This window comes from Vanessa cardui, chromosome 15 (assembly GCF_905220365.1).
Source record: "Vanessa cardui chromosome 15, ilVanCard2.1, whole genome shotgun sequence".
NCBI lineage: Eukaryota > Metazoa > Arthropoda > Insecta > Lepidoptera > Nymphalidae > Vanessa > Vanessa cardui.
This window is the reverse complement of record NC_061137.1, coordinates 209,836-237,304: the sequence shown is the minus strand read 5'-3', so window position 1 is coordinate 237,304 and position 27,469 is coordinate 209,836. Positions and strand designations below refer to the sequence as shown.

General features: G+C 34.4%; 1 protein-coding gene across 3 annotated transcripts in view; it reads right to left on the bottom strand.

Annotated features, from left to right (window-relative positions):
- Positions 1-27,469, bottom strand: part of LOC124535814 (visual system homeobox 2-like) — a 98,504-nt gene that overhangs the window by 29,185 nt on the left and 41,850 nt on the right. For all 3 annotated transcript variants that reach the window (XM_047112175.1, XM_047112174.1, XM_047112176.1), the window contains 2 exons: positions 23,302-23,392; positions 22,782-22,908 (listed from right to left, as the gene is read on the bottom strand). In XM_047112175.1, the coding sequence (XP_046968131.1) occupies positions 22,782-22,908; positions 23,302-23,392 (218 nt within the window). The remainder of the gene's footprint in view (positions 1-22,781; positions 22,909-23,301; positions 23,393-27,469) is intronic.

The window sequence follows — 27,469 nt, the reverse complement described above, 5'->3', positions numbered from 1 at the left end:
TTTGAATGATTTAACATATACCTTTTAGGTTTTTTTTTATTTTTTTCATATATATATAGGATATTACAGGAGAACATAGCGTTCATTGAGGATTTTTATCCTTAACAAAGACCAAGAAAACTGCAAACGCTGAAGAGTATTTGTTTTTCGAGATATCAAAAACGTTTGGTTCATCTTCAAATGAAAGTAAGTATTGAAAAAATTGCACCCGATTTACATTTGCACCCGAAATGTTGTTCACCAAAACTAAAAGAGTGAAAAAAAACAATTGCCTTGTAAGATATTGGAAAACTCCAGTGTTTTCATTACTATAATTATACAATGTGTTTTGTGACCCGAAACAGCAGTGCTTATTCTTGTTATCCTGGATTTTTTCTAAAGTATATGTTTAGAAACAAGATGTTTGAACTCTGACGACGTCAGTCAATACAGTTATTAAGAATGTATCAGCGTTATAAAAACATTAATTGATTGAGCTCTTAATGTTTTATGTATCATTAATATCTTATGTATTTTCATAATATAAGGAAGACGTTTTATAATATGTTGATACGATAAACTTTTTACTCCACGAGTGTATTGAATATCACCACAAATCCTCCAGCGCAGCCATAAATATGAAATTAGATGCGACCGAAGACGCCAGCCATTTTATCCTAGAATTCACTCGAAACGAATGTCCTCAGTTTGAAAGTAAGTTGTTTTCAAGAAAATGCAGACATTAGACGCCAGCGGTTGTACGGAATAAACAAAACGAGGCGAGATACAAATCTCCCAGCGGGAGATTATCGTGTAGAACTAACTCGGTTACCGGCGGCCTCGTTATTTACCGGAGCCGAGCGCAGCGCCCGCCGCTGAGCGGCTGAGCGCTGAGCGCTGAGCGCCTGAGCGCCTGAGCGCTTGTTTGCGGCCGAGTCGATATTTGCACGGTCTATTTGCTCGATATTATCCCGGATATTTATTGAGTGCCGATTTCCGCCAATGCGATTAAATGGCTGACCGTGGCTGTAATTCTTAGGACGTTTACGAATGTGTTCGTAGAAACGAATAAATCGGACCGATTGAATGTATATTGTAGAGGATCGTAAAGTTACTTGCATTCGGAATGAATTAGGGACATGTGTCTGCATTCAAATGGTAATTAATAAGCAGTTCACAAAGTAATTGCCATACAGATATCACAATTATTAGGTTACAAGTACAATTTTTTTTATTGAATAAGTTATTAATTTTATTACAGGATATACATATTTCAAAAATAAAAACCGTGGCTACGAATCGCTATCGCATGTAGCCACTTTTGGTGCATCGCCGTCAATTTTAACGGACTTTTGAGTCAGGCTGTGCCAGTCAAAGCAATGTCTAATATTTCCTAAGAAACTTAATTTACTTTTACGTGTTATTTATTTTTTATTACAGACAAAATTAATTAATAAACGCTAAATTACGAAATAGAATGCGAAATGTCGTCAGCTTACTTCTAATGTCCCAATATATTTAAATTTTTGCGAGTCTGTTGGTTTAGGTAACTAATCTAAGTTATTTAGGCACTTTAATTTGATGATGCGTATAATTTAATGGAATTTTGAAATATATATTTCGGCAACGACTAAATCAAATCAAACAACGATCTATCGACTATCAATTTGTAAGAAATGTAAAATAGAGTTAATTTGCTGGTACAATAAAGATTGTTAGTATATTTATTTATGTAAACAATCCTAATACAACAAAAAATACTGATTTTCTTTCGTCCATATCTAAACCGGTGGTAGTGTTTAATTTGACATCAATACTTAAAGCTTGACGACTCTATGTTTACGGAAGAAATTAGATTTAATTCGATGTCGTGTCATTGAGGAGAAAATTAAACACCACATTTTTTTTAGTTTGTTGATACAATTTAATAATTTCAAATTTTATTACCCTTTCCCATTACTTTCATTTCAAATATTTTCCATCACAATGATTAATTTGTATATAACCTATATAACTTTATAATACAAACTTGACTATATATAACTTTGACTAACAAATTATAACTTAGGTAAAAAAGTCAACGGACTCCAGTGTGCTGGAGTTACTACTTCGACCTATTAAGTGTGTGATGTTAGTTTCTAGTATTAAGTAAATGTATCGCAAGAAATAAAGCCAGCGTCGCGTCTTGAGCAAACACAACCGCAATCAGTCGTTCCTGTGCAAACAGCGAACGCGTAATAATAATTAATTAATATTGTGGATGCGGCTGTTGGCGCAGGTGTGGGCAGTGACATCAATTACATTGTTTTGGAGCTGACACGGAACGGCTGCTCGTGTTTGTCAGGAGTCTGGGTGTCTGTTTGCCCACGGCACACTTCGACACGTCGTGCCCGCGACTCCGTATGTTGTACATATGTATCAGGTAGGAGCCGATTATGATATGAATATGATTTTGTATTGTACTTTGCATGGACCAGCAATTTGGAAAGTTGAGTGGCGTTCAGGAGTTCAACTTAAATTTTAACACTGTTAGGAAAAAAATCTTTCTTCGCATCGAAAATAAATTTTTAAAATTCAATTGATATTTTTAAACAAAGGTCGCTTACAATTTAAAATAATAATGCAATAAAGAGCATGAATAGATAAAATTAACACGAGTAGCAATCGTTAGTTTCACTTAATCCTGTCAGACTTGCTTCGCCACGCGGCTCTACGCCTGTGGCTTTAGAAGTTTAATTTGTTCGACATAAACTTCTCAAGTCAGATCTATTTTATTCGTGTGATACAAAACGAATAACAAGCAACGTACATTATACCAGAACTAAAGTGATCTATGTAAGTAGTATAGATCACCATGAGAGCTTGCATTGAACAAACTGTACAAACAGACAATTGAATCGCGGCAGTATGATCGCGGGTCATTTAAGTCATAAACAAGCAAGTGGTGTGACTGTACATTGTAGCGGATCATTAATTCCGAACGATTGGACGACAACGGCGCGGCGACAGTGGAGGGCTCGCTATTGTGACGAATCAATTTGTTGCGTTCGCCGGCGGCCCCGCGATCGATACCCTTGTAAACATTACGAGATTATATTTCTATTTCACATAAAACTAACACTACCTTTACGATGAATTATCTATTTGAATATTCATATCTATTTGATTATTCATTGCGATTAATATTATTTAACCCTTAAACGTCGGGCGATACAGCACCGTATTTGTTGGTCTCTGTGAGCTTAAAGTGTCCATTAGATACATGAACTGATTAATGGAAAAGAGTAACTGCTGATTTTCTTACTGACTGATTCCTATTGATTTATGTTCTATTTACAATCGAAAATTACACTACAAAAATTAGATTATCTTTGTGTTGAATTGACTAACGCTACATCACATATAATATAAAAGCTTACTGTCCAAGATACACCAAAACCAAATAATTATTATGAATGTTTAAATATCATTTCCAAGAGCTAGTTAGGTGTAAATAAAGGTTGATAAAGACAATTAATACTTTTTATTGAAATTAATATCCCCTTTAAAATTAATATGGCTTACGGTTCCATTATTTCACTATTCCACATTCTACCTATCTACCTGTGCTAGATTGAATTGGAATCAGTCGCTCGAACTGTATTGGGTAGCAAGCGTCCGAGCGCCACACACAACGCCATTTCTATAATCACCATAATTGATATAATAATGTAGCGCGAACTCGCGTGACACGTCGATTATCCGTCACCGCCGGCGTGTTTGTTTAGCTCCGATGTATCGATTTGTAATTAATTTGTTAATGCGTCCATTGTACTCGATGCTACTAATTTAATAGACTCGTTATTGACTTGATGTTTGCCGTGATTTATTATCCTAATGCCTGGAGGGAGGTTTTTTGAATGATTTATGAATTAGAATAATTTAACTGTTAACATTGTGAGATATTGTTTAATTTGGTCATTAAATTATTTCTTGTTATTTATTTCTGTAATTGTATCCGCATTCTTATAACAGTTTACAAAATAGTTATAATGATAACGCTCGCCTGGTACGCGACAATACTTATACATTGTACTTTGGTGTTACGACACAGCAAAAAGTCATTTTAATTTATTTATTGCTGGCAAGTGGTACTGTGAATAACTATGGTCCTTAAGCAATTGTTCTTTGTTTGGTTACTTACCATATAGAAGACCTACAAATCATTTTCTTTTGGCAGCAAAATAAGTATTCAAAGATCAATCTTCGGTGCGACGTTTTAAAATGAAGCGCTTGACTCGATATTTATGTATTAAACTGCTCATGTCGTCGTAGGAAGTAAAGTTATTATAAGTGCTCCCCTTTCAGCAATGTTATAGCTTATCTACAGTATATTCACATCGACATTCAGCAACATTTGTCTAAGACGTGTAGCCAACTGCCGCGGTGCCAAATGCCACTCCCTCTCGGGCGGAGGCGCTGCATTATTCTCTTTTATATCTGCGCTGTAATATATTGAGAGAATGGTTTTATGCTCAGATAGCTTTGGGACAAGGACCAAAGGTCACGAGAACAAATTCGGTCAAAAATATTAAGTTTTTCAAATGTTGTTACTCTGATTACGAATTTAAAAAAATCTCAATAATCTAAATCTTTATTCAAAGTAGGCTTAAACGCACGTAAAGCTAGGTTTCAAGAGCTGTATTTCAAGTTTAAATTGATATTTTATATAATTTAATTATGTCTTAGTAATGCATGAAATTTAATTACACAGCTGTCTTCCATATTAAATACAAAATTCATTGTAATTTTGTTTAATTATATTATTAAATAAATTCACAGAATATATAATACTATATTGTTTTAGTAAAATATATTTTGTTGGTCTGTTCGTTTGTTTGTTTATTAGCCTGATATCTAGTTCAATTTAATTTCAAAAAGCTATCCCAGGGGAGTAGGATATCTGCAGCGCCGAGTGCTTAATCGCAACTCAATCTATTCTCAGATGAACGGAAATTGCAGAATATAGCTCATTTTTAAAGCATTCCTTAAATAAAATGTTAACTAATTCCACAAATAGGTCCCGAAAACTAGCGAACTTCACAGAAGTCGTTCCGATTTAACTAAGTGAACGGAAAATAGACGCAAAGAAAGCGAGCCTGTTAAAAGTTCGACTCGGCTGCCCACTCGGCGCTGAACGCTATCCAAACTGAGAATTCTTGAATTCTTTAAATTGACGACTTCCAAAGACTTTTAGCGTCTCCTCGATTTATCGCTGAGTTGAAATGTTTTGTCGTCGTGGGCGCGGGATTTATGCTCTCGGTGACGCTATTTTTATTTTCCAATCTCTCAATATTATACGATTCGAATAGTATAAATATTATATCTGGAGCCGGTTTAATCTTCAAATTCGAAATTCACTTCATTCAAGTAGAACTTACAAGCACTATTGAACCAATATAGAAGTCATTTACAAGAAAGAATAGACTTATTAAATGTACCATTAGTTCGCGAGCACTTATCTTAATTAAATAATTTCAAGATCAAATTTGTATGAAACGTCATTGTACATTTTTATGATTCTATAGGTATTTCATAAACGAGCAGGAGGTTCCCAGGATGGAATGTGACTACCAATCAACATCTGCAATGCCGGGGACCTCGCCAGCCTTTGAGAAGTTTGTTAGCTCTTTTTTTGAAGGTAAAACAACTAGGGATATTTTATTTTCATAGCAAAGATTAACTTCTGTCACGAGTGATAAGCAATCTTTCGATTATACAATATATTCGTCTATTTGGATGATACATACGAACTGTTGACTCATGTTAGATATCATCCAAAGCCTTTAACACGAGACATTCCTACTAGTTGAATTTTTAATTGCAATCTTGGAGCTTGAATATAATTAGAAGACTTGACACACAACAAGGCAATTATTACATAAGACCATCACGGAACAAAAACACTCTACTGGCTTTGCAGCGAGCAATAAGCTCGTCGTGAGATGAAGTTCTACAATTGCGCATTGTGACCCAAAAACATGCATTCGTGATAATATTCTAGAACGTATAATTTACATTTAATAATTATGAATTTTAGAATATTTAATTTCATAAATCATCGAAATTTATTCAATTTATTTATAAGAAAAGTTAACATGTCCAAATTAATAGTACTAAAAATATCTGTGGAATTTTATTACTGACAAGTTGTATTGCTTAAGGCAACTGTAGATCTTAAAAAAGTTAAGTTCAGTTTGTACTTGATCCGTTGACGATGGTGAGTTAGAAGTATGCTTCAAAATCGAAATGTGCTTTTAGTGAAGCCTGGGACCGATTAAAATAAAAATTATAGTAAACTAGCATTTATAAGATTATAAGCTCTGGTTTATATCTAAGATAGTTAATCGCACGTAATCGCCTTTAACTTTTCTGAAGGTATATTTGTAAGAAGAAACTCAAAAATATTTGATTCTTTCTGGTAATACAAATAAATTGTTATAAAGTATGGATAAATAAGATCACCATCAAAACAACACATACAAGCCAAACGAAGTCTAACTTGTAACCGGAAATGGAATTTTATGAGTATCAATTCCATTAATATACTTTTCCATCAATTGTCCAAAATCAAATGTATCGTCGGACGTCTAAATCGTATTTAGTCCATTCATTGCGACAATCTTATCAATTTAAGTGATCGCTGCCATTACGGGGCCTCAATCAGCGGTGGGCGGGGGCGGTCAGCGGCGTTAGTGGAGCCATAAATTCCCTCGCGAGTTCTCAATCGTTTGCAGCGAATTCGAACGAATGGTCTTTCCTATCACATTAGCGAACAATTGTAGATATTTAACTAAGCCGCAAGGCGTGGCGCAAGTTAAGAGGGTTATGTTGTTAGGAGATATTACATTTTATTATATTTCACTTATTAGAATAACTTTATAATATTTAGACTAACATCTAGAACAAGCTTGAGTTTTTTACGTTTGTCAACATCAGCAACTAACAGAAATGATCAAAAAGTGTACTAGAAATCATACTGCACAAATGTTTACGCAGTCAAAGAGTCTTCAGGGCAACGCCAAACGCTAAGCCAACGGATTTAAGTGCATTACGAGGTATCAGAGTGAAACACTGCCAACTTCTAGCTGTTACTACGAATTCTACCTTTAAATTACAATTGCTATACCAAACAAATGTACCTATTTAATATATGTACAAATATAATATACATTTAATATTAAAACAAGTTTCATCTATAAGTACAAAACAGCATCTACAAGTAACAGCATCTTTGCTCATATTTTCAGATAAGCAAAAAACAGCAATCTTGGGACCAACTATGGTATTATCATAGTTGACAATTGAGGCATACCATAAGCTGATTTGCCTTTATTCTATGCAAACTTTTTTTATTCAATACTTTAATGATTACTAAAACTAATTAACTAAAAACAATTATACTTAAATAATTTATAATTGTCATCCATCAACATAGCACGGTAGTAGATTTAGAATATTCAACGAATCGATTCCTCTAAACGCTATCGACTCAACGTTTGCGCCACAAGCGCAGTCCATCGGAGCGAAGTGTATTTCAGTATCGCCACCAATACGGGTCCATTACGTGCGCTTCCAGTCGTTTAAAATCCGAGTTCTTGTGTGCAGGGCGTTGCTAAGAAAACTAATGTATTAACTAAGTAAGAAGTAAACATTAAAAATATTAATATTGCGACGAAACTTAATTTACCTCGTATCCTTTATTAAATAAATATATATTATATATATACAAAATTACTACAAGATATTTTAAACAATGTAGTGATAAGTAATTTAGTAAATTTTTGGCATCTTTCTTCAGCAGAATCTACGTTCCGATCACGATTTTTAATATAAATAAATACATAATATATAAGATATATTATACAATATGTGCCTATACGTTCATTTTTATAGCATATGTCGCAAGTGAGCAGGAGACCCACCTGGTGAAAAGTACCTTCAGCGTTAATGGACAAATCAATTAATCTATTGGTAAGTGGTCACCGTCGCCCATAGAAGTTGACAATGTAAGAAATCTTAACCATCCCTTAGATTGCTAATGCGCCAACCGGAGCTCAGACGTTACGTACTTCGTTCCTGTAGGACTGGTTCACCCTTCAAGTCGGAACACAACATTACTAAGCACTGATACCTAAAAATTAAGCCGAGTACTCAATTCTTCCCCGAAGCACGGTAACTCAAACATTAATCAAACAATTTTCTACTAATTAATAAACAGATAATAAAATTACGATTCATCTTGTACATCATGCATGAAAGTCAATAAATACTATCAGCATGTTTTTATTAAGTGTGTATTCTGTACCGATTAACATATCGTACATGTAACTTAACTTTTTAAAATTAATTAATTGACTCAAAACATGATTTCGCGACGGAGAATTATAAAGTCTGACTTGTCAAAACGACTTGTCTGAGGCGATTAGTATGCACGTTGGTATACTCGATGTACAATAATTCATTTAATTAGGCGTTTACAATTTGATATTCTGATAATTTTGTTTAAGTATCTTTGAACATGAAAGCGGATGAAGTCGTTAGCATAATATTTTGATAGAGTTACAACTCTCTATATCTTATTACAATGATTCTCAGTAATAAACAATCGTATTTGAATAATATTTTTGCGTTAGATACTCCATCGATTATTTACTTTTTAGATTGTTGGCACTGCAGACTATTAAATAACAAACGTTAATCTTTCATTGATTATAATAAAACTTCCATGATTTTATCTAACATCAGTTGTTTGTTTTATTTCGGCTATAATTGGGCGCTCAATCATTATATTCAATCACAGTTACTTTATTTAATATTATAGTTATCAATTACACAATCAAACAACACACTAACACGCACACAGAGCGCTGTGTTATTACGAGCGACACACTTATCAATTCTCTGTTTTTATATAGATTGTAACAAAGAGCAATAACAGGCTTGATTCCATACACCAGGGGTCTCGCAGCGGGGGCCGGGAACATCACTCGTTACCGACTCGCCGCTCGCCGCTCGCCGCTCGGCACGCGCTCGCGACAATTATTGCAAATGAGAGTTTTTTTTATCTAAACTACTTAAAGTTATAAAACTTGCTGCTTTGGTTTAACGATTAGGAATCGATATATAATATACTAAGATTCGTTTAGTATGTTTATGCTAAATTCATCACACAGAATTCACCCATGCTATGTAATCTCAAAGATGCTTGATGCTTATACAGGTATTTACGTTATATTAGTTATATGCATGTAGTTCGATAAGTCGACCAACTCATTACACTTTGCAAGGCGGACCATGTATCATGCCTCACGTCGGACTGTTTTTATAAAAAAGACTCGGTTTCCGTGTATAGCTTTATTTTTGTGGTAACTTTACATCTAGTTAAAGTGTCAATGATACTGTGTATTCAATTAAGAAAATATTATTTGGATCCTGGAGACCTTACAAAAATAAGATAAAATTGATAAGACGCCCATTTATTATATATTCATATATTATATTATATTAAAAGGATTACAAAATTTTAAAATCGGCTTTGTAAATATAACAGTTTAATAGTTTATCATAATAACATTCGAAACTAAAAAAAAGGAGATAGCCTACTACATAACAAAGGCCATTACTCCACAAACATTTTTTATTGTTACAATATTTTCCCGTAATTACAGCGGCGCGGTCGTGTAAGTCACTGCGGGGTGCGCACGCGCACGCTAATCCCCCACTAATGATCACACTGTAATTATGTTACACCCATCATTATTGTTGTTGTATTTTAAAATAATACGCACGAACTATTGAGACGAGTAGTTGAATAAATTATTATAACAATGTTTTGTAATTTTATTTTTATTTAATACTATAATATCTAAATTTTGTATTAATAATATGAATTTAAAAGGATTATATTCGCGCGGCTTGTAAATTATAACTGAACCCTGGCTACAGTACAGATTATTGTTGTAGTTGTTTAAATATTAATTATTTTAAAATTATGAAAAATATGTATTTCTGTTTTACCTTCAAGTACTAGTTTCCAAACAGGACGCGACTCCTGAATACGCGTTAAGCACAAATTTATAAAAATAACTTTCCTTTCAGGGACTTCTTCGTGAGGATAATAGTAAGAATATAATTCTGCATTATTCTCTGTAGAACATGCTGTGTGTGCTATGCTCTGTTATAGAGTTTCTCGGATTCGCTTATTAATACTTTATTTAGGCTACATTACAAAATGTCTTATTTATAACATAGCTATTGAACTGTTTCCGTTTCTAAACTTTATTTTAAGTAAGTAAGTAAGGTTTTTTCATTGGAATTGGTTAATTTTGTCGGAATTTTAAAGAGCGACCTTTAGTACGAATTTGTTCATGTTAGACTACGAATTTCCACCAGCGTCCTTTCTGGTCATTTTATTTTTGATTGATTTGAAATAATTTCCTTATTTTTATATATTTTTGCAAAGCTAAAAAAACGGTTATGTTTTTAAAATAATAAATAAATAATGGAATATGTTCCAAACCCTTTCCTTAATGGGAAAGGAGTGAATGAGGAATCCCAGCAGTGGGTAATTTACAGGCAGCTACTTGAAGGATAAGAGTTCTATCTTAGTTCCAAAGGATAAGGAAGGTAACGCATTGGCAATGTAAAGAATGGTAAATATTTCTTACAGTGGCAATATCTATGAGCAGTGGTGACCACATGGCCAATTTCTCTGTCGACCTATTTCAAATAAAAATGCCAACAAAAGATCACTCGTTTAGAATTGACGAATTCGAAGAATCTGCGACTTGGTGTTTGGATATGGAGTCTTAAATATACATTGGAAAAGGTGTGTGTTATGTAAATAAATTATATTCGATGTAAAGAGATTTCAGCCTTCTCCTTTAGTCCGGCCATTTAACGAGGAAAAGCAACATGCGCTGAAGACTTATTTTATTGTATTAGTGTATGCGCAAACAGATTTGCCATCACTTTCTCACTCTTGTAATCTAACCGGATTTTTATGCTCTCCGAGAGTGTTAAATTACTAACTTTGAAACTACTGGTTAAGTGATAGTGAAAATGTCTTAACAGAAAATTCAATATTTTATATTAGAACAGCTTTTCGAGTCAGACAAAGAACCAATCAATCACGGGACAAAAATAAACAGAGGAGTAATGTTATTCCGTAATCTTGTTATAACACAACTTCTCATCATAAATCTAAATATTTTTTAATGCGACGTCAACTTTTAAATCTAATTTAAGTATCAAAGTGTTTATAATTTAATTTGCTCGAGCTCTGCTTAGTAGTCCATAGATCTTGCGGGCAAATATACTTCTTACATCATTAGAATAAGGTTCATTTTATCATAAATTCATATTTTCCACGCACACACTCAACTTTGAGTATTATGCGTATTCAAAATGACTCGATTTGTGAGTGTGTGGATAGGGGACAGTTGTGGGGGAATGTTTTTGGTTGCGTTTATTAGATAATAGATAGTTTTATGTTTGTTTTGTTGCCAAACGATTTGTTTTTTGATAAACTTAGTTAATGTTTTATTTGATGTGTTTTATTCTGTGTAGACTTTGTTGATCCCTCACTTGCTATAGATGGCGGGCAAGTCGTGTCGGTCAAATGTTTAGTAAAGGAAATGAAACTAGAAAAACAATGCATGCCAAGTAAGCTTAGTATGTAATATTATTTCATTTGAAAAATATGACATATTTTATAGCTAAATTTTCTATTAATATAATATTAAAACTCTACAGTAAAATTAATTCCCATAATGGATAAACTACTTGTACGAGTACGTACCAAGTATGAGCATTTAAAATTCACAAAAAGTTACTCCTTCTAGTTTTAAGGTTCAGATTTTCCAAAATCCCTTAAGGAGTGACTTTAAGAGTGTACCTAATTATACTCATTTTGTAAATGTAACTTGATTTAATAATATTTCGTTTTAATTTAAATCAACGAGTATTCATATCCAATAAATCGATTTTACCCGAAAATATTGCGGTAGAATAAAAAACACAATTTACGAGATCAACAAAACGATATCAAAAGCACAGCACAGGCCGGGCGCAGCTCGCACGTGAATAATTAATCGAGACGTGTATCATCTCCCATTATAGCGTTTAATATAATTATATTTATTGTTGAGTGCTTATAAATGATGTCGAATAACTTGCGCGAAGGGCCGGAGATATCGGGGGGAGGGAGCGAGATGGGATGCTGTTTGCCCCTGTTTAACTGTTCTCAATTCCGAAAAAAAATTGACAAAAAGTTATAAGTATCCTGGGATAGATAATTTATTGGATTGATTTTTTTTATTAGTAATAAACATTGAAGGCTAAGACATGCTTCATATAAGTTATTGTTATTTTGTATAGTTGCACGAGGGTTTAAACAAAAGTACTTATTTTGTAAAGGTCTTAAATATTTTGTAATAATAGTTTTAAATGACGTATTTAGAGGACTGTTTGATACTGAGTTGTTATAGGTACTCGAAGGATGCATTTAAAAAAAATATATATAAAAACAAAGAAACACTAAGATGACGCAAGTGGTGTCCCTGACCATTCTCAATTTGTAACAAACAGTTTTTAAGTCACAAGACCTGTTCATTACGAGACGCGAGGGTCCGAGTATTTGCTCTCTAAAACGCATCCCTTTCGAGTCACCCGCGACCCTCATTATTAACCTAAGTCCCTTGTAATAAGGGTGGAGGCTCGTAATATTTTATAGTTTATCTCATAAATTGATTATTACACATGGAGTGAGGGATAAATCACTCGAAATCGGATTAGAGGGCCGACACAAGACCGACACAACGCCGACATGCCGACATTGCCGGCACGCGTTGTGGTGCTTATTAAATTGTTTTTGTAAATTCGGTTTAATGTGGCGATTATGACAGCGCGATCGTATATCTTCATAACATTACCATCTCTATGTAAACTGTTCTGTTTTATTGTTTGCGTGATGGATGACGACCGTCTGGTGCGGAGACTGTCAACCGGCTCCTGACACACACACGGTTCGGATCTTATTTGATTCTGCTTGGAGGAATATTCCTTATGATATATTTGTCTAAAGCCTACCTACTCTAATTGAAGATGGAATAAGGATAATTAAATCTTAGATTAACTTATTCTATCTTCAGCATAGCTTCGTTATATAATATCAATATATTCTTTTTTACAAGAAAACACTCTTTTACTTCAAAAATTATATTATATCAACGTTAGTTTGATCTGCAAAGTTTTAATGATAATTACTTCGAAATTTAAATAGCCATTTATTCAAAATCGCAACGAAAGGTAAAGTTTAAAGTCGTTATTCTTCTGAAGGTACTGATGGTTCGTGGTTACCAATCAAAGATATTTCTGTTTCGACTCTTTTATTTAGTGTGTTATTGTTATTTATTAAGTGTTTGGGGTAGATTCCCTAATCACGAGTGACGAGAAGTAGTATACTGGTATGGTCGATGCCTAGATGCGGACAATGCTGCCTCTTCAAGTATGAAGGATAGGTCAATGACAAATAAATGGATTCCGAATAAGAGAACTAAAGCGAGAAAAGAGGAACTATCAAAGTCGAAATCGAAGACCGCGTATAGTGCTACTATACGCGGTAAACTAAATCTGTTCAACAAGAGCATTATAGTATTTTACTAAACTGTATTAGTATTATTTTAGGTCAGCGGGCAGGGGTAATTTGACATTACAGCGTATAAAAAATTAAAATAAACATTCGACTCAACAAAAGCACATATTTTGAGAAGAAGCGCCATACGGCATTTTAATCAAGTCACCCACTTGAGGACGGCTGTCTGTTGTTAGGCTGAGAGGGGATTATAGCTTATAAACTATTTGTATTACGCTAACAGTTTCGAAAGTATTCACTACGAATGAATACAGGATTTTATTAGCACCATGTTTTTAATTAATTTCGCTGATTTGCCGGTTACACATCTGAGTTCTTAACCTTTAAATTGTAGAGAATTCAATACATTTACTACTAATTTATCTGTAAGTGTACATACATTAAGTATCTATTATTATTTAAAATAATTGATATTATATGAAATACCATCTACCTACTCTACTATAAACCTATTAATACCGTAGACTACGGTTAAATGTTTTCCGTATTACAGTATTTATGAAAGTTTAATAACTGACAATTATTAAGAAATAATACATCTAGTACCTACCTACCTACCTAAGTATATTAATATTTCTAAATTTATTTTGTTTGTTACGATTTTTTAAGCGAAATTTAAACATTAAAAACCAAAAAAAATTTAGAAGTATCTTTATTAGGTTCATTAATCACATTGGGACACCATAAGCCTGGAATTCTAACGGAAAGAACACTACACACAGACATACACACGATATTTACAACTCTCTTACTATATGTTAAATATTTACATACTTATATTAATTAGTATTTAATTTAATTTAATTTAATACCGAATCCCGGTATACCCTGTGTTGACTGAATAATTGAAAAGATCTTCCGTCTCATTTCAAAAGCCATGAATGTTAACCTTACGTTATGAAATCATTAAAGTTTCGCTACAATTATAGAGATACTAGTTTCCAAGGGATTGACGTTACGGCTAACTACAGCTCTCTTTTGAAATCTGATCCAATGGGAGGCAGGTAATATAAATCATTAATAATCAAATCCTTGTTTAATTCAACTGATAAAGTTGTAAATACTTTACGCCACGAGGCCGGGCGGCGATGCTATGCGGACGGAATTCACGCACGCTAATTGCTAAATTCGCCTTACTCTCCCCTAAGCTCCCCCCTTCCCGCTTACACCCCCCCCCCACACGCCGTCTGCCGTATTGTCACCGTTCGCTAATGAAATCGTAAGACTAATAGATAAATAGGGATCTAATCATTTGTTTGACTTTTTAGCGTCGGTTAAATTGCTTATCTTAATACTATAAGCAAATTATCACTCTTTTAAAATTTAATGGAATAAATAAAAAATATTGTTTTATATACCTATCTATATTATTTCTGACAGTTGATCATGATATTTCATAGTAACAAAAAAATAACTTTATTTAAATTCGTAGTTCAAAGCATTTTAATACTGTTTTTTTACTATATAAATAAAACTTATTGTGATAGATTTTGATTTGTTTTTTTTTTTTTTTATAATTTTGACTGTTTAACCGATGTTTATATTTTGAAATACTTTGTTAAACTTATATGTGCAAGCTGTTATACGAGTATGTACGCTTTTTTATTTGTTGTCTCTTAGTAAAGAAAATTTTAATAAGTATTTAAAAGTATGATGGGACATGACGTATGCTAGGTATAAGCCTCGAAGTTTAACAGAGAACAGTTTTAGGAGGCTTTATTATTTTATAATCGTTCGCTCAGTAACAGCGGCACCTATTTTTGTGTAACATTTTGCTATTGGTATCAGATTTTGTTCCCTATAAATTGATTCAAATGATTACGAAGAATCAACTGAAATTTCAGCAGGACGGTTGGTTAGTTAACATACCAAAAATCATATTATGTCAACGAATAAAATATCTCTCTCTTTGTACAAAATGTAGGTAATGTCGGCAAATCCCAGAAAATTCTATAAAATGGTGTCAAAGTAAACATTTAATGGTTTTTTAAATTCGTTACACATATAGAGTGTTAATTACTAATTTACATTATGATGTTTAAGACTCTATTATATTTAAAATACAATATTAAGAAATATTAAAAGAAGTCGCAATAAACGCAACCTTCGTATATAAACACAATACTGTGAACTTCAGTTCGTTCAGTTTTTTTGGTATACGGTGCGGATTGTAACCTAATATTAGGTATATACTTAGTAGGTACTTGGTGGTAGGGCTTTGTGCAAGCCCTTCTGGGTAGGTACCATCCTTGCCAAATAACAGTACTCAGTATTGTTCCGGTTTGAAGGGTGAGTAAGCCAGTGTAACTACAGGCACAAGGGACATAATATCTTAGTTCCCAAGGTTGGTGGCCCATTGACGATGTAAGGAATAGTTAATATTTCTTACAGTCATTGTCTATGGGTAAGGGTGACCACTTACCATCAGGTGACCCATATGCTCGTCCGCATATGGGTAATTAACGAGTAAACTAATTGTACTGTCACAGAAATTGAACCTGTAGCGATACAGAGTTTAGAATGTGTCAAATTATAGCTTTGATACTTTAATTAATTAAGTAGCAATTCGTGTGACAACCAATTTAATAATTTTGCGGACGTTCCCGTTATTATTGATAATTTTAACCTTAATTATAAATAATCTGTTTGCACGTGTTCTCAGAATATATAACATTAAATGAAGGCTGTACAGCGCTGTGCTATATCCGGTATCATGTAGGATGCAATACGGAACGGTATCCGGGAGTAATTGGCGAGAAATTCGATCACCTCTCAGCGTTCGTTACTGGTGTGAGAGTACAGTAACTATGAGGTCTCATCCAATTATGAGATGCTATTTTAACATGCACACATGTATTTGTTTATTTGTTATAATAAATTGTTATGGAGTCCTTCAGAGTGTACCTATAGGGTCGCTAAAGCAACACATATAATAAGTGCGCTACCCAGTAACAGTTACTGGAATGACAGAATTAAAAATACTACACTCATATTTTCTAATCTGACCGTTTAAAATGAATACAGTTTTTAGTTTAGTTTTACACGAAAGAAACAATACCACTGGATAGTGTCTATTCATAGCAGGTGTTGTCAATAGATATGTACTTAGACCAGAGTTATGATCAAGTATCGTATATACACAAAGTAATTTTCTTAATTGTGTTTTTAAAAGCCTGTACGACACTAAAATGATTTTAAGATAACTACTGTTTTGCTTTGATATTCTATCACAATAAAAAAAAAGAAATAAAAAACAGTCTTAATAAATTAAAAGCCTAAAAGCATTTAACAAAAAGTCTTAAATAAAAGTACGTACATAAAAAAATATGCTGTCGGTCTGTGTAACATCATAATAAGTATATTGGTATCGAGTGTGGATAGGAGCGTATCCGGCGTGTAATTGGCGAGTAATACGATCACGCCGGTCTCGACTCTCGAGGTCGGCCTTGGTGTCGGCGCTGCGGAGTGCGGAGCCCAGCGCCCGCAAGTCAATTGATTTCATAAATATAAAATCACCGACGGTAAAGTTACGAGTATATGTAGGACCTCGTATCGAATAAAACGAAACACGCAACTGTTTTGATGCCTAGTCGACGTTGATGATATCACGGAAAACAATTTTGGTACTTAATTATGTAGGCAAGTTCAAATCACATAAAGATAATTATTTTATAGGTTCATGGGAAATTAACCTAATGAATTAATGAAATTGTTTTATGTGATAATTGTATTTCATAAAAATGTATAGGTCAAATAAATTATTTTAAATAGTTAGGTAACTACCCAATAGCAGATATACTCTGAAAGAAAGATAAAAAATATAAACAGATCGAACATCAAAACGCAGGCTCTATTCATTAAATCCTTAAGTCCGCCTTAACAGTACAATACAAACGGAGTTTGCATTACGTACATATCATAAATTGTACAGTTCGCAAATAAAAGCGACGCAAAAAGACAAGCCAAGCTAAGACAAAACCAGTCCGCCATGCCACTAAGAAGGGCGGAGCTAATCATACAAACCAGTTAAACAAAAACTTCAAAACTGATTAAAAACTATTAATCAAAAAGGACTTTAAGAGCAGCCAACAAGATTTAAATTTGAGTGGCCTTTTAAGGCGGTTATATCGTTTTGGAGGGAGCTACGAGTGTCGAAGTGGCCAATCAGCGCTCGGTTGCCATAGCTACGTGTAGTGTCCACGAGCGGCCGATAGATGGCGATACTAGTGACTGTTTGGTTACGTAAAAACATTATTGACTGGCCGCGTATTTTTCTTGTTTCGAGTTCGTTTATTGTTTTGTTGACTTGTCAGTTTTGTATGTTACATTTTTGTTTTAAACTAATTCAGTTTAAATTTTATTTTTATTTGTATATTTAGCTATACGTAACTCGAGTAGGTACATATGATGTAGTCACTTAAAGAACAAAGCATCAATGTCGAGGATTTCGTCCTAATGTAGGTAGACAAAGAAATTTGTTGAATATAGGTACTACACCCAGTATTTTTTGTTTTATAAAATAATTAAACATTTATATATTATAAGAAGTATTGAGCATTACGTGTGCTTAAATAAGTGATGTCCATAGTTCCGACACGTTAGACAATCTTAGTTAAGTGCCACAATTACGTGAACCGCAAGATAATAAAGTAAGTATCTAATCCGAGCCCGTACCTACAGTTTGATTGCACGATAATCCATTTATTGCAACGTCTCAAACTGCGCCCCGGTATTGGGGAAACGTAATATCCAGAAAGCCATTATACCGAAATTTCACGAGCATCACTCATAACCGCCTTGCCATAACATCCAACGCACTTTAAACCGTCAGCTATAGATTTCATTTTGCAATGCTATCAAACCGTTTTCCTTGTTCGTGTAATTGAGTGGCTGTGAGTCCTGTGCGGTTATATTAGGGTTTACTTTGCATTGTCGAGCGACTCGACAGTTTGGAAATGAAATTTTCATAAATGTGGCTGCGGGGTGAGTCAGCGGTGCCGCGGGGAGGGCGGGGGCCGCGCGAGGGGCACGGGGGGAGGGTAGTATTTGTGTTTTCCCCGCAGTTTCCGAGGGTAGGCGGCCGCTACTTGAGCTCCCGTTGTGTGTAACCGGCAAACGGAAAAATTATTAATAATAATTACGCCTCTAGTGCTGAGTAATTATAACGTATGTACCTTCCTGAATGCTAAAAACATAAATACAAATATACAAAGCTCCTTTATTTGTTAATGTAGACTTAAATACTCCATCTCAAAATAATTTCGCTCGAGTCAAAACTAATACTCGTCGGAAAGTTTAATCGTTAACGATTACGCCATCTAATTCACTTGTCTGAACATTTGACGCAATAAGTTCATAATTATTTAAGCGCAGCTCAATAAATAGTTGATCAAGATTACCTGAGTAACATTAAACAATCAGGAATAAAATATAAACGTGTAATGTTCGGTCTAGGTTGACTTGTTTTTGTAAATAAGTTCAGTAAATATTTACAATAAGATTGATTTGTTGATTATGACACTTCATATAATTTCACATCATGTTTATTTATTAACTATCCATTAATACCTATACCAAAATTCAACCTACCTACTTTATTGTGGTAGTCTCTATAAACTTGTAACTTGCAATCAATTTACTATTTCCAGTGTAAAAAGTTTATTAAGACTAAATAAGTATATACATTTTATGATTCATTAAAATAGTACTTTATAGAAAAAAACGCCTGCATTTAGGCTCGGGTTCCATCACAGGACACTTATTGTAAATCTGAAAAGAGCAACTATGCGAGTTTCTTGCTGTTTCTTCTCGCTGGACGCTGTTTTCCGAAATTATGGTTTTACTATTGACGTTTGAAAAATGCTTCATTGTGTGGTTTTGTTAAATTAACTCGATTTTTTAAATTTGATTTGATTCTTATAAGACTTTCCATGGTTATATTACTGGCTGATTGGGCTTTGTCCAAATCCATCTGGGGCCACTCATCAAATATTCTAGCAATACTTAGTTGTTGTCTTCCCGTATGAAGAGTGAGTGAGTCAGTGTATCTAAAGGAATTGCGATGTAAGAAATGGGTAATATTTCTCACAAAGTCATTGTCAATGACCAATGATGGTGACCACATACAATCAGGTAGCCCGTTTGCTCCTCCGCCTGTATATATCATAAAAAATAAGAAAACCATTTATCGGCTTTAATATCATATATTTAAGTGTCTTATAATCTTACGGATTTGCTAATTTCCCTAGACCTTTTTAAGAAGCCAGATAGTCAGATCAAAATTTTTATTTGTTTGTTCAAATCAAAAATAAAAAAGAAGAAATACAATTGGGCATCCTGGCAATATTACATGTTCGTGATACATATCGGCATGGCATTATTTTTTACATATAGTTTAGACAGAAATGTAAAAATGGGAGTACCGACACCAAAACACATTTTCAACGAGCCATAAGTGAGTAAAAATTCTTTGGTCTATTTCTGAGGATGAAGATCCACCCAAAATGTTACACATCAGATAACATAAATTTATTATTGTTTTGTTTTTAAATGATATAATGCACCACATCATAAATATAGACATTCCACACAATAAAAAATACATCAACATCAAAGATGGTCTTAGTGAATAGATTATTTGAGAAAATTAAAATTTTAAAAACGCAAAATGAACACGAGATGATTATATTTTTTTTTTATTAATTGATAAAGAAGGCGTTTTTGTTCCAAAATAAACATAAGAACGATAATTACAAATGTCGTTCTCTCGATGAAAATACTGATGGCAATAAAACGTAGGTAGGTAAGAAGGTACCTAGAATTAACGTTAGCTGTGCCCTTTTATAATTGAAACAGATATCCGATCCAATTAATGCCGTCAACATTCGATATAGCGTCGAGCCAGCAGCGCAAGACATTCCCTTTCACTAATTATAAAAAAATCGCATTCTCTTTAATCCCGGGACTGTTGTGATGTGAACAATCGGTCCGAGGAGAAGCTTCCTTCCGCGAAATCTGGCAATTCTTTGCGTAAAATATCACATTGCCGCGATCGGGTGTCGAGTTAACTTCAACAGCGATATTAAACTAGTGCGACTATGGTTTGTTTTTTAAGACATATGAATCAGGATTCATGATTATGCTTAGAATTTGTTGTTAGTATGTAAAAACGTTAGTCACTTTAGTATTTAAAATTTAGAGAACTAAGGGTTTGTTGTTCATTAGCTTCTATTACAAAAGTAAGATATAAATACCATTTTTGATTAAGTAGGTACATTTTATACGGTAAGCCAAAGATTAAATCAGATTATATATTTATTTCGTTTTCATTGATCCAATTTCCTTAATACTTAAGTAAAACAAATTTTGTAATAGATGCCACTTCTTTAATTTGAAAAAATACGTAGCCTGTGTTTAAAAGATAAAATAAGAATACAAATTACAAACTTATCTCAAATTTACCTAATAGCAAATGGTAAGTCAACAAGATATTTATAACAAACGTAACAAAAGAGATTTAATGACTAAATATATAAATAAGGGGAAAGTTACAAATAGAAAAGTAATACCTAAAATTAAAAAGTTTTCTTCATTATGAATAAAGTAATTAATATCGCGAAAATCCAAATATATTAGTCTCGAAATTTGATTACTAATCATAGACCTCCTATCGCCGCTCTACGGCTCTACGCTCACGAAATATCGAGTCTCATGTTACTCGGCAATCGATGGCAATTGACGTCGTAATGGGATAATGGGCGTTTTTGTTGGGCCCCGAATTCGAGACGAGACGTTTTTTTCGTCTTAATCGAATTATACGATTTGTTGTCGATGTTAATTGTGCGCTCACAATGGATGCCACGTATACTGCTCCGCTTTATCGATATTAACGTTTAATTTATTGAACGTAGCTTGCGAAAGAACGTTGGGACGCTTTTGTTGGAAGATTTAGTATAGCATTTGTTTGTTAAAACTGTTCGGTATGGTCATTGAGTCAAAATAATTTGTTCCGGTGTTCTTATTGTTTCTTCAGTTATTAAACGTATGTTCAAATTTTTCTGGTACGGTCACCAGACATCGGGGTCGTAAGATACTTTAACCAGTTATTATCATCGCCAATGCGCCACCACCACTTTGGGAACTAAGATGTTATATCCCCTGTGCCTGTAGTACACTAGCTCACTTACCCTTCCCACCAAAATTCCCAACAAAAAATATTAGGTATTCCTGCTTGGCGGTAAAATATGTGATGAACGGGTGGTAGCTGCCGAGACGAGCTGCACAAAGCTACTACCAAATAATTTGTTAGACATTCTTGGATTTTTGTAAGAGGAAAAGCCATTCAATGTCCTTTGTCTTGTTTAAATATCTTGTAACTTATTTGAGTAAGAGATGAAAATTGAAATAATTAATTATCAACGCAAGGCAATTGGACGCAATGCAGAGTGTTGATGAATCCAATACAAGTCAATCATGACTGACGGTAACAGATGAGTTATAATGCAACATCATCGTCGAGGTAACATTACTATAACTAAAAGTAATTTGTTTCATACAACTACAAATATATGACCTTAATACTATCATGCTCAAACAAACTACATATTTCTAATTTAATACCTATACCTAGGTATAGTATAGTATGTTTTGGTGAATTTAAAGTAACAGTGGACCCTAAGTAAACAATAATTAAATTTAGAATATTGTATGATACAATAATTAGCCTTGTATATTGTATGAATTTAATAAATCGTCACTATGGAAACAGTTGACACATTACAAGGGAAGATATGAACACAATCGCGTATTGTTGTTTTTCAGAAAGAATTCATTATATTTGAGGCTAACATATCGAACCATACATAAAATGCCAGCACACAATATATTCATTTAGCAAACACAGTAGTATAAACATTAACTTAGCATGTCAGCTTGTTCGATTTTGAAGTAGAATAAGGTCGAATATGTCAAAGTAGGTATAACGAGAATTGTTATCGTTTTGTCAATCAGATCTTTTTTCAATTTATATATGACAACAATGAAACATATGGTATTGTGTGTTCGACTCGTATAGTAAAAATGAAAATATGACTCATGCTGAACTAACCTGTATCCTGTCCTCCGGAAGGTCGGTCTTCAACGAGAGCATTTCTCTTGCGTACACGTCAGGGTAGTGCGCGTCTTTAAATGCCTTCTCCAGCTCATCCAGCTGATACGAGGTGAAGATGGTCCTGCCACAGAAACCGAACGCAGATGGGTAGACTTGGATAACATCAAAGATATCGTTAATTTTTTACATTATTAATCGGTAAAGAGATATTGACATAACAAATTACTCAACAACAACAACAGCCTGTAAATTCCCACTGCTGGGCTAAAGGCCTCCTCTCCATTTGAGGAGAAGGAGAACATATTTCATATACAAAATTACTCGCAAAAATAAAAAATCGAAAAACAAATTAAAACACGAACTTTTTTTGTGAGATGTTCTGATTTAATCAATACTAATGTCACACCATCTGCAATATCGCGGGATAGATTATAATCAGTAACAGTATAGCTATTAGATTAGACGATGATATAAAACAGATAGTTAAGTAAGGTCATCTACCATGGAAAATATTTACCTATGTCTGCGTTTTTTCTTCTTTTTCTTGCCGTTGTACCCGGTGAGGCCGTCGACGGTGAAGTCTTTCGCTGCTTCTAGTGAAGATACGCCTGTCGACAAACAAAATTAATTTATTAGCGTTCTCTTCTTCGACTCCAAAGGTTCTCCTTATCATCCTATCCTTTTGACTGCATAGCTTGAAAATTTTAACATTTATAAAGTTATCAAAATAAACTTCTTCAACCACAACATTTTCGACCAAAATGTTCCTATGTTAGATCATCACATTGAACTGATGCTGAGCTCATTTATTTCTACAGAATACTCATCACTGGATTTTATACTAAAGTAACTGTTGATGTACTAAAAACCTTAAGAACTTTTTTTTAAGCCATAGAGGTAGTTGGGCGAGCAAAAGATGGTATTGTCTCCAAGAAATATTAACCATTTCAACCTTGGGTGCTAAGATTTTACGTCCTTTGGACCCGTAGTATACTAGCTAACTAACTCTTCAAACACGAACGCAACACCTAAACACCCGATGAGAGGGTACATGAACTTTTACGAAATACTACTACCTAGTGAAATTAATGATGAGTTAACTTTCCAGCACTTTCCCTACCCACGTCGCTTTTTTCTTTTTTAATTATAATTTTATTCAATATAGGAATCGTCTCTTCGTTGCGAGCCAATTGCACTATTTGTGGTCAAATTATTTTTTTATAACTAGATAGATACTCTTAAACAAACTATTAATATTCGTTTAAAGCCACACATACTAGTGTAACACGTAGAGATACGTGATATAATAATCTAGTCGGGGATACCTAAACAAGCAAATAGTTTAATACGAAGCCGTAATTCAGATAGTTTATCGGCAAACGTGCGGGGATTGTCACATAATTACCGAATGTGATTGCCAAATGAATTAGTAAACAGGCGAGTAGGTAGCAGAATAGATCAGAGAAGGGGCGAAGCTCCCTCCGGGACACCGGGTAATTGAATTTGGCGCCAATGAATACGACAATGAATTATTAAATTTAGAGCGGTTGCCTTACGGACAAAATAAGCGTTGTGGAGCACTTGCAAGCTGTACATTGCTCAATGTCTACGAGGTCCTAATACTCAATGAATCTCACGGAGCGACGTATGCCGGGTTAGTTGGTATGTGCGTGTGGTATGTTTGTCGGTCCGGTTGTGTGACGAATCGCGAATAGTATTGTTTGCGAGGGTGCAAGTGTTAACTGGTTAGTTTCGGGTCAAGTCACGTGGTCGTGTAATTTTATTTGTTTCGTTGAGGGAGATTATCGGATAACAGTAGTTGTTGATCCTATCATCAACAAAAAATATGTTTCATTTTTTATAATACAATTCAATTACAATAACGCATCGTGTGATGATGTAAGCAGCTGGATGTATCATAATGTGATAGTCGTGCTTACCTATACTCGACAAGTTGTATGCAACGCCAAAGTGAATAAATATATTCATTATTTTTTACAAGATAATAAAATGTTATGTAGCTATTTACGTTATAGTCTGTAAACAGCTGTTTCAGTACTTCTAGTGATCGATAATCGGCATCTCGTGATTAGCTAGCACAGTATTGGCGAGCGCTCGTCTTGCGCCAATCAAGACTACCCAGCCAATCGATTGGCCGCCGCGCACGTCACTTGACCACGCTTCCTACTCGTACTATACTTATTTATATTATAACTTTATTAGGTAAAGAAAGTCCACAAAACAGTCTGGTATGTGGGTAAATTATATTGCGACAAAGGAACATCTATCAGCATGGCTCTCAGATGGTGATAATTTGATCCTCGACGACGTCAAATACGTCAAATTTTGATTTAAAGAACAATATATCGCTGGAATTCGATCTTGTCTTTTGTCTTCAGTAATTTAAAATTTAAATTAAAGTCTAATTTACTTGCTAGGCTTTTTAGCTAAATGATTTTGAGAATATCGATACAATATAAACAAAACAAACACAGTCACGATGACTAGATGCTAGCATAGGTACGAGTGGTCATATCGGCGTGTGCCCCTAAACAACGGCCGATGTGTTTAAGCCGGTGCTCAATAGGAACTGGTCACTGCGAACAATTAACGCTGTCCGGGCAATCGATTCGTTACGCTACGCTGCGCCGCGCTGCACTGCCTTGACCGATTGTTATTGTTTAGGCTGGCTTTACGTCCAGTAGCGTTGCCAGAACATGTAGGTACAGGGAAGACTTTTAATTTATTTCGGATGATATAAAAATGTCTTCTAACAGTACCAATCTACAGAAGCTTGAATAGAATGCAACAAAAATTCAATTACAACGTTTTAATTCTTTTTATAAATATATTTTTAAGAAGGGTTATTTCAAAAATAGAACCTACGGTGTATGTATACTTTTAGCTGGGTTTAGATCGGTTGTATGCAGTGTACCGGGCACAGACTAACAAATACAGCTGAATAAAAGCTTGCAGAAAAAGGATTAAAGGATCAACTACATTATATGAAAATATCCGTCCGTCCAGTCGTCCGAGTGTGATTGAATAAGAAGACATTCCAAAGAAATAATTCAGACATAAAATATTCTGTGGATGACGTCAAGCTTTTTAAAATGTATTAATTTCAAAGATGTTGAAGTGGGAAGCAATTTCTTAGTAAGACTGTAATATAGTGCGCGTCCTCGGGGAGCGAGCGGGCAGGGGCGCGCTCGCATGTTGGGTAGAACTTTAAAGTGCAACAAGATAAATGTAAGCGACTAAGACGAAGTACGTATATAACATTTTATTATTAAAACGTGGACGAAAATATTTTTGACCCGATTGAAGACGTTTTCGTGCATTAATTCTAAAGTGAATTAGAAGTTTTATTGGCTTAAGTACTTAAAATATTACAAGTCTTGCATTAATAATAAGAATGATCTGCCCAAATTTCTTGCTTGTGAAAACTAAGACTCCATACTGGAGATATTTCGGAGCACAAGTATGTACAAGCACAGATGGATCTTATATCAGTAGAAAGGCAATTCCAACGAACTGAAAAATGATCGAGCACAGGACTAACACAAGGCTGAGTAAAGATAAATACTGACAAAAAGAAATACTAAATAACCAAATAAAGAATAATAACTAAATAGTTCAAGTACCCGTAAAAATATCTCAACGATAGGGTTATCTTGTATAGAAAACTGAAAATATTTACAATTCAACAAAAGGATCGCGGTACTCAGGCCGAGTGCTTGAAAAACTTTTCAGTAGTTTTAGTTGAGACTAAATCGCTTGGATTTTTTAGTCGAACCGGTAAAGCTGCAGACTAATGCATTGCTTGAAGTATTTTGATGGCTAGGCTGTGACCATGTAGCATTTAAGAGAGACGATTGTGGAACAACGGGCAGACCATTACGTAAAACGTAGCACGAAAACTGATGGGTAATGTATGCGATGCCACGGACCTCGCGCGCAACCTGAAATGCACCGTAGGCCGGCGAGTTAGGGTTCAAAATCCTGCGATGATTATTTAAATACAAGGACCCTCCCTCGGGCCGAGAGAAAATATGACTCTCGGCGAAGGAAAGCTACTCGTGCTGGAGAGTACACTGCCACTTTACCGACATTGTTACAACACATAATAACAAACATGGCTTACGACTAACGAGAGACTTCAGCCATTGTACGCCTAATTCTGAGATCAACTTCTATGATTCCACAATGAAAGGGTAAACTCGAGTGTCACTTTGCTTGTTTTGAGTTTTTCGATGCGAGTCGAGTTTGAAATCACATGGAGTGTCGCTAATGGAGAGGCAAAAGGTTGCGACATAATGGCAGTCGTCTTTTTAATTCATGAACTACGGCGCCCATGCTCATCGGGTCAACACATGCCATGACAAAATACAATTATACAGCTTTTAAAATTACTTTAGCTCTATCTCATGCAGCTGTTGCAAAAACCGGGAGGTGTTGAATAATGATAAATAAGACAAATTGTCTGAAACAGTATAAAAAGATAAAGACAGTTTTCTTACGTCCTTTAACGTCAATAATACTCGAATGATTTAAACTTCTCTTCTCGATCAGTTATCGCATTTGCTGGGTTCAAATGATCGCCGATCGCGTTGCAAGCCGCCCACAATATAATATAAAAGCCCGAAATTGCCACACAAGCAACGTGTAGTGAGCGACAAATATAA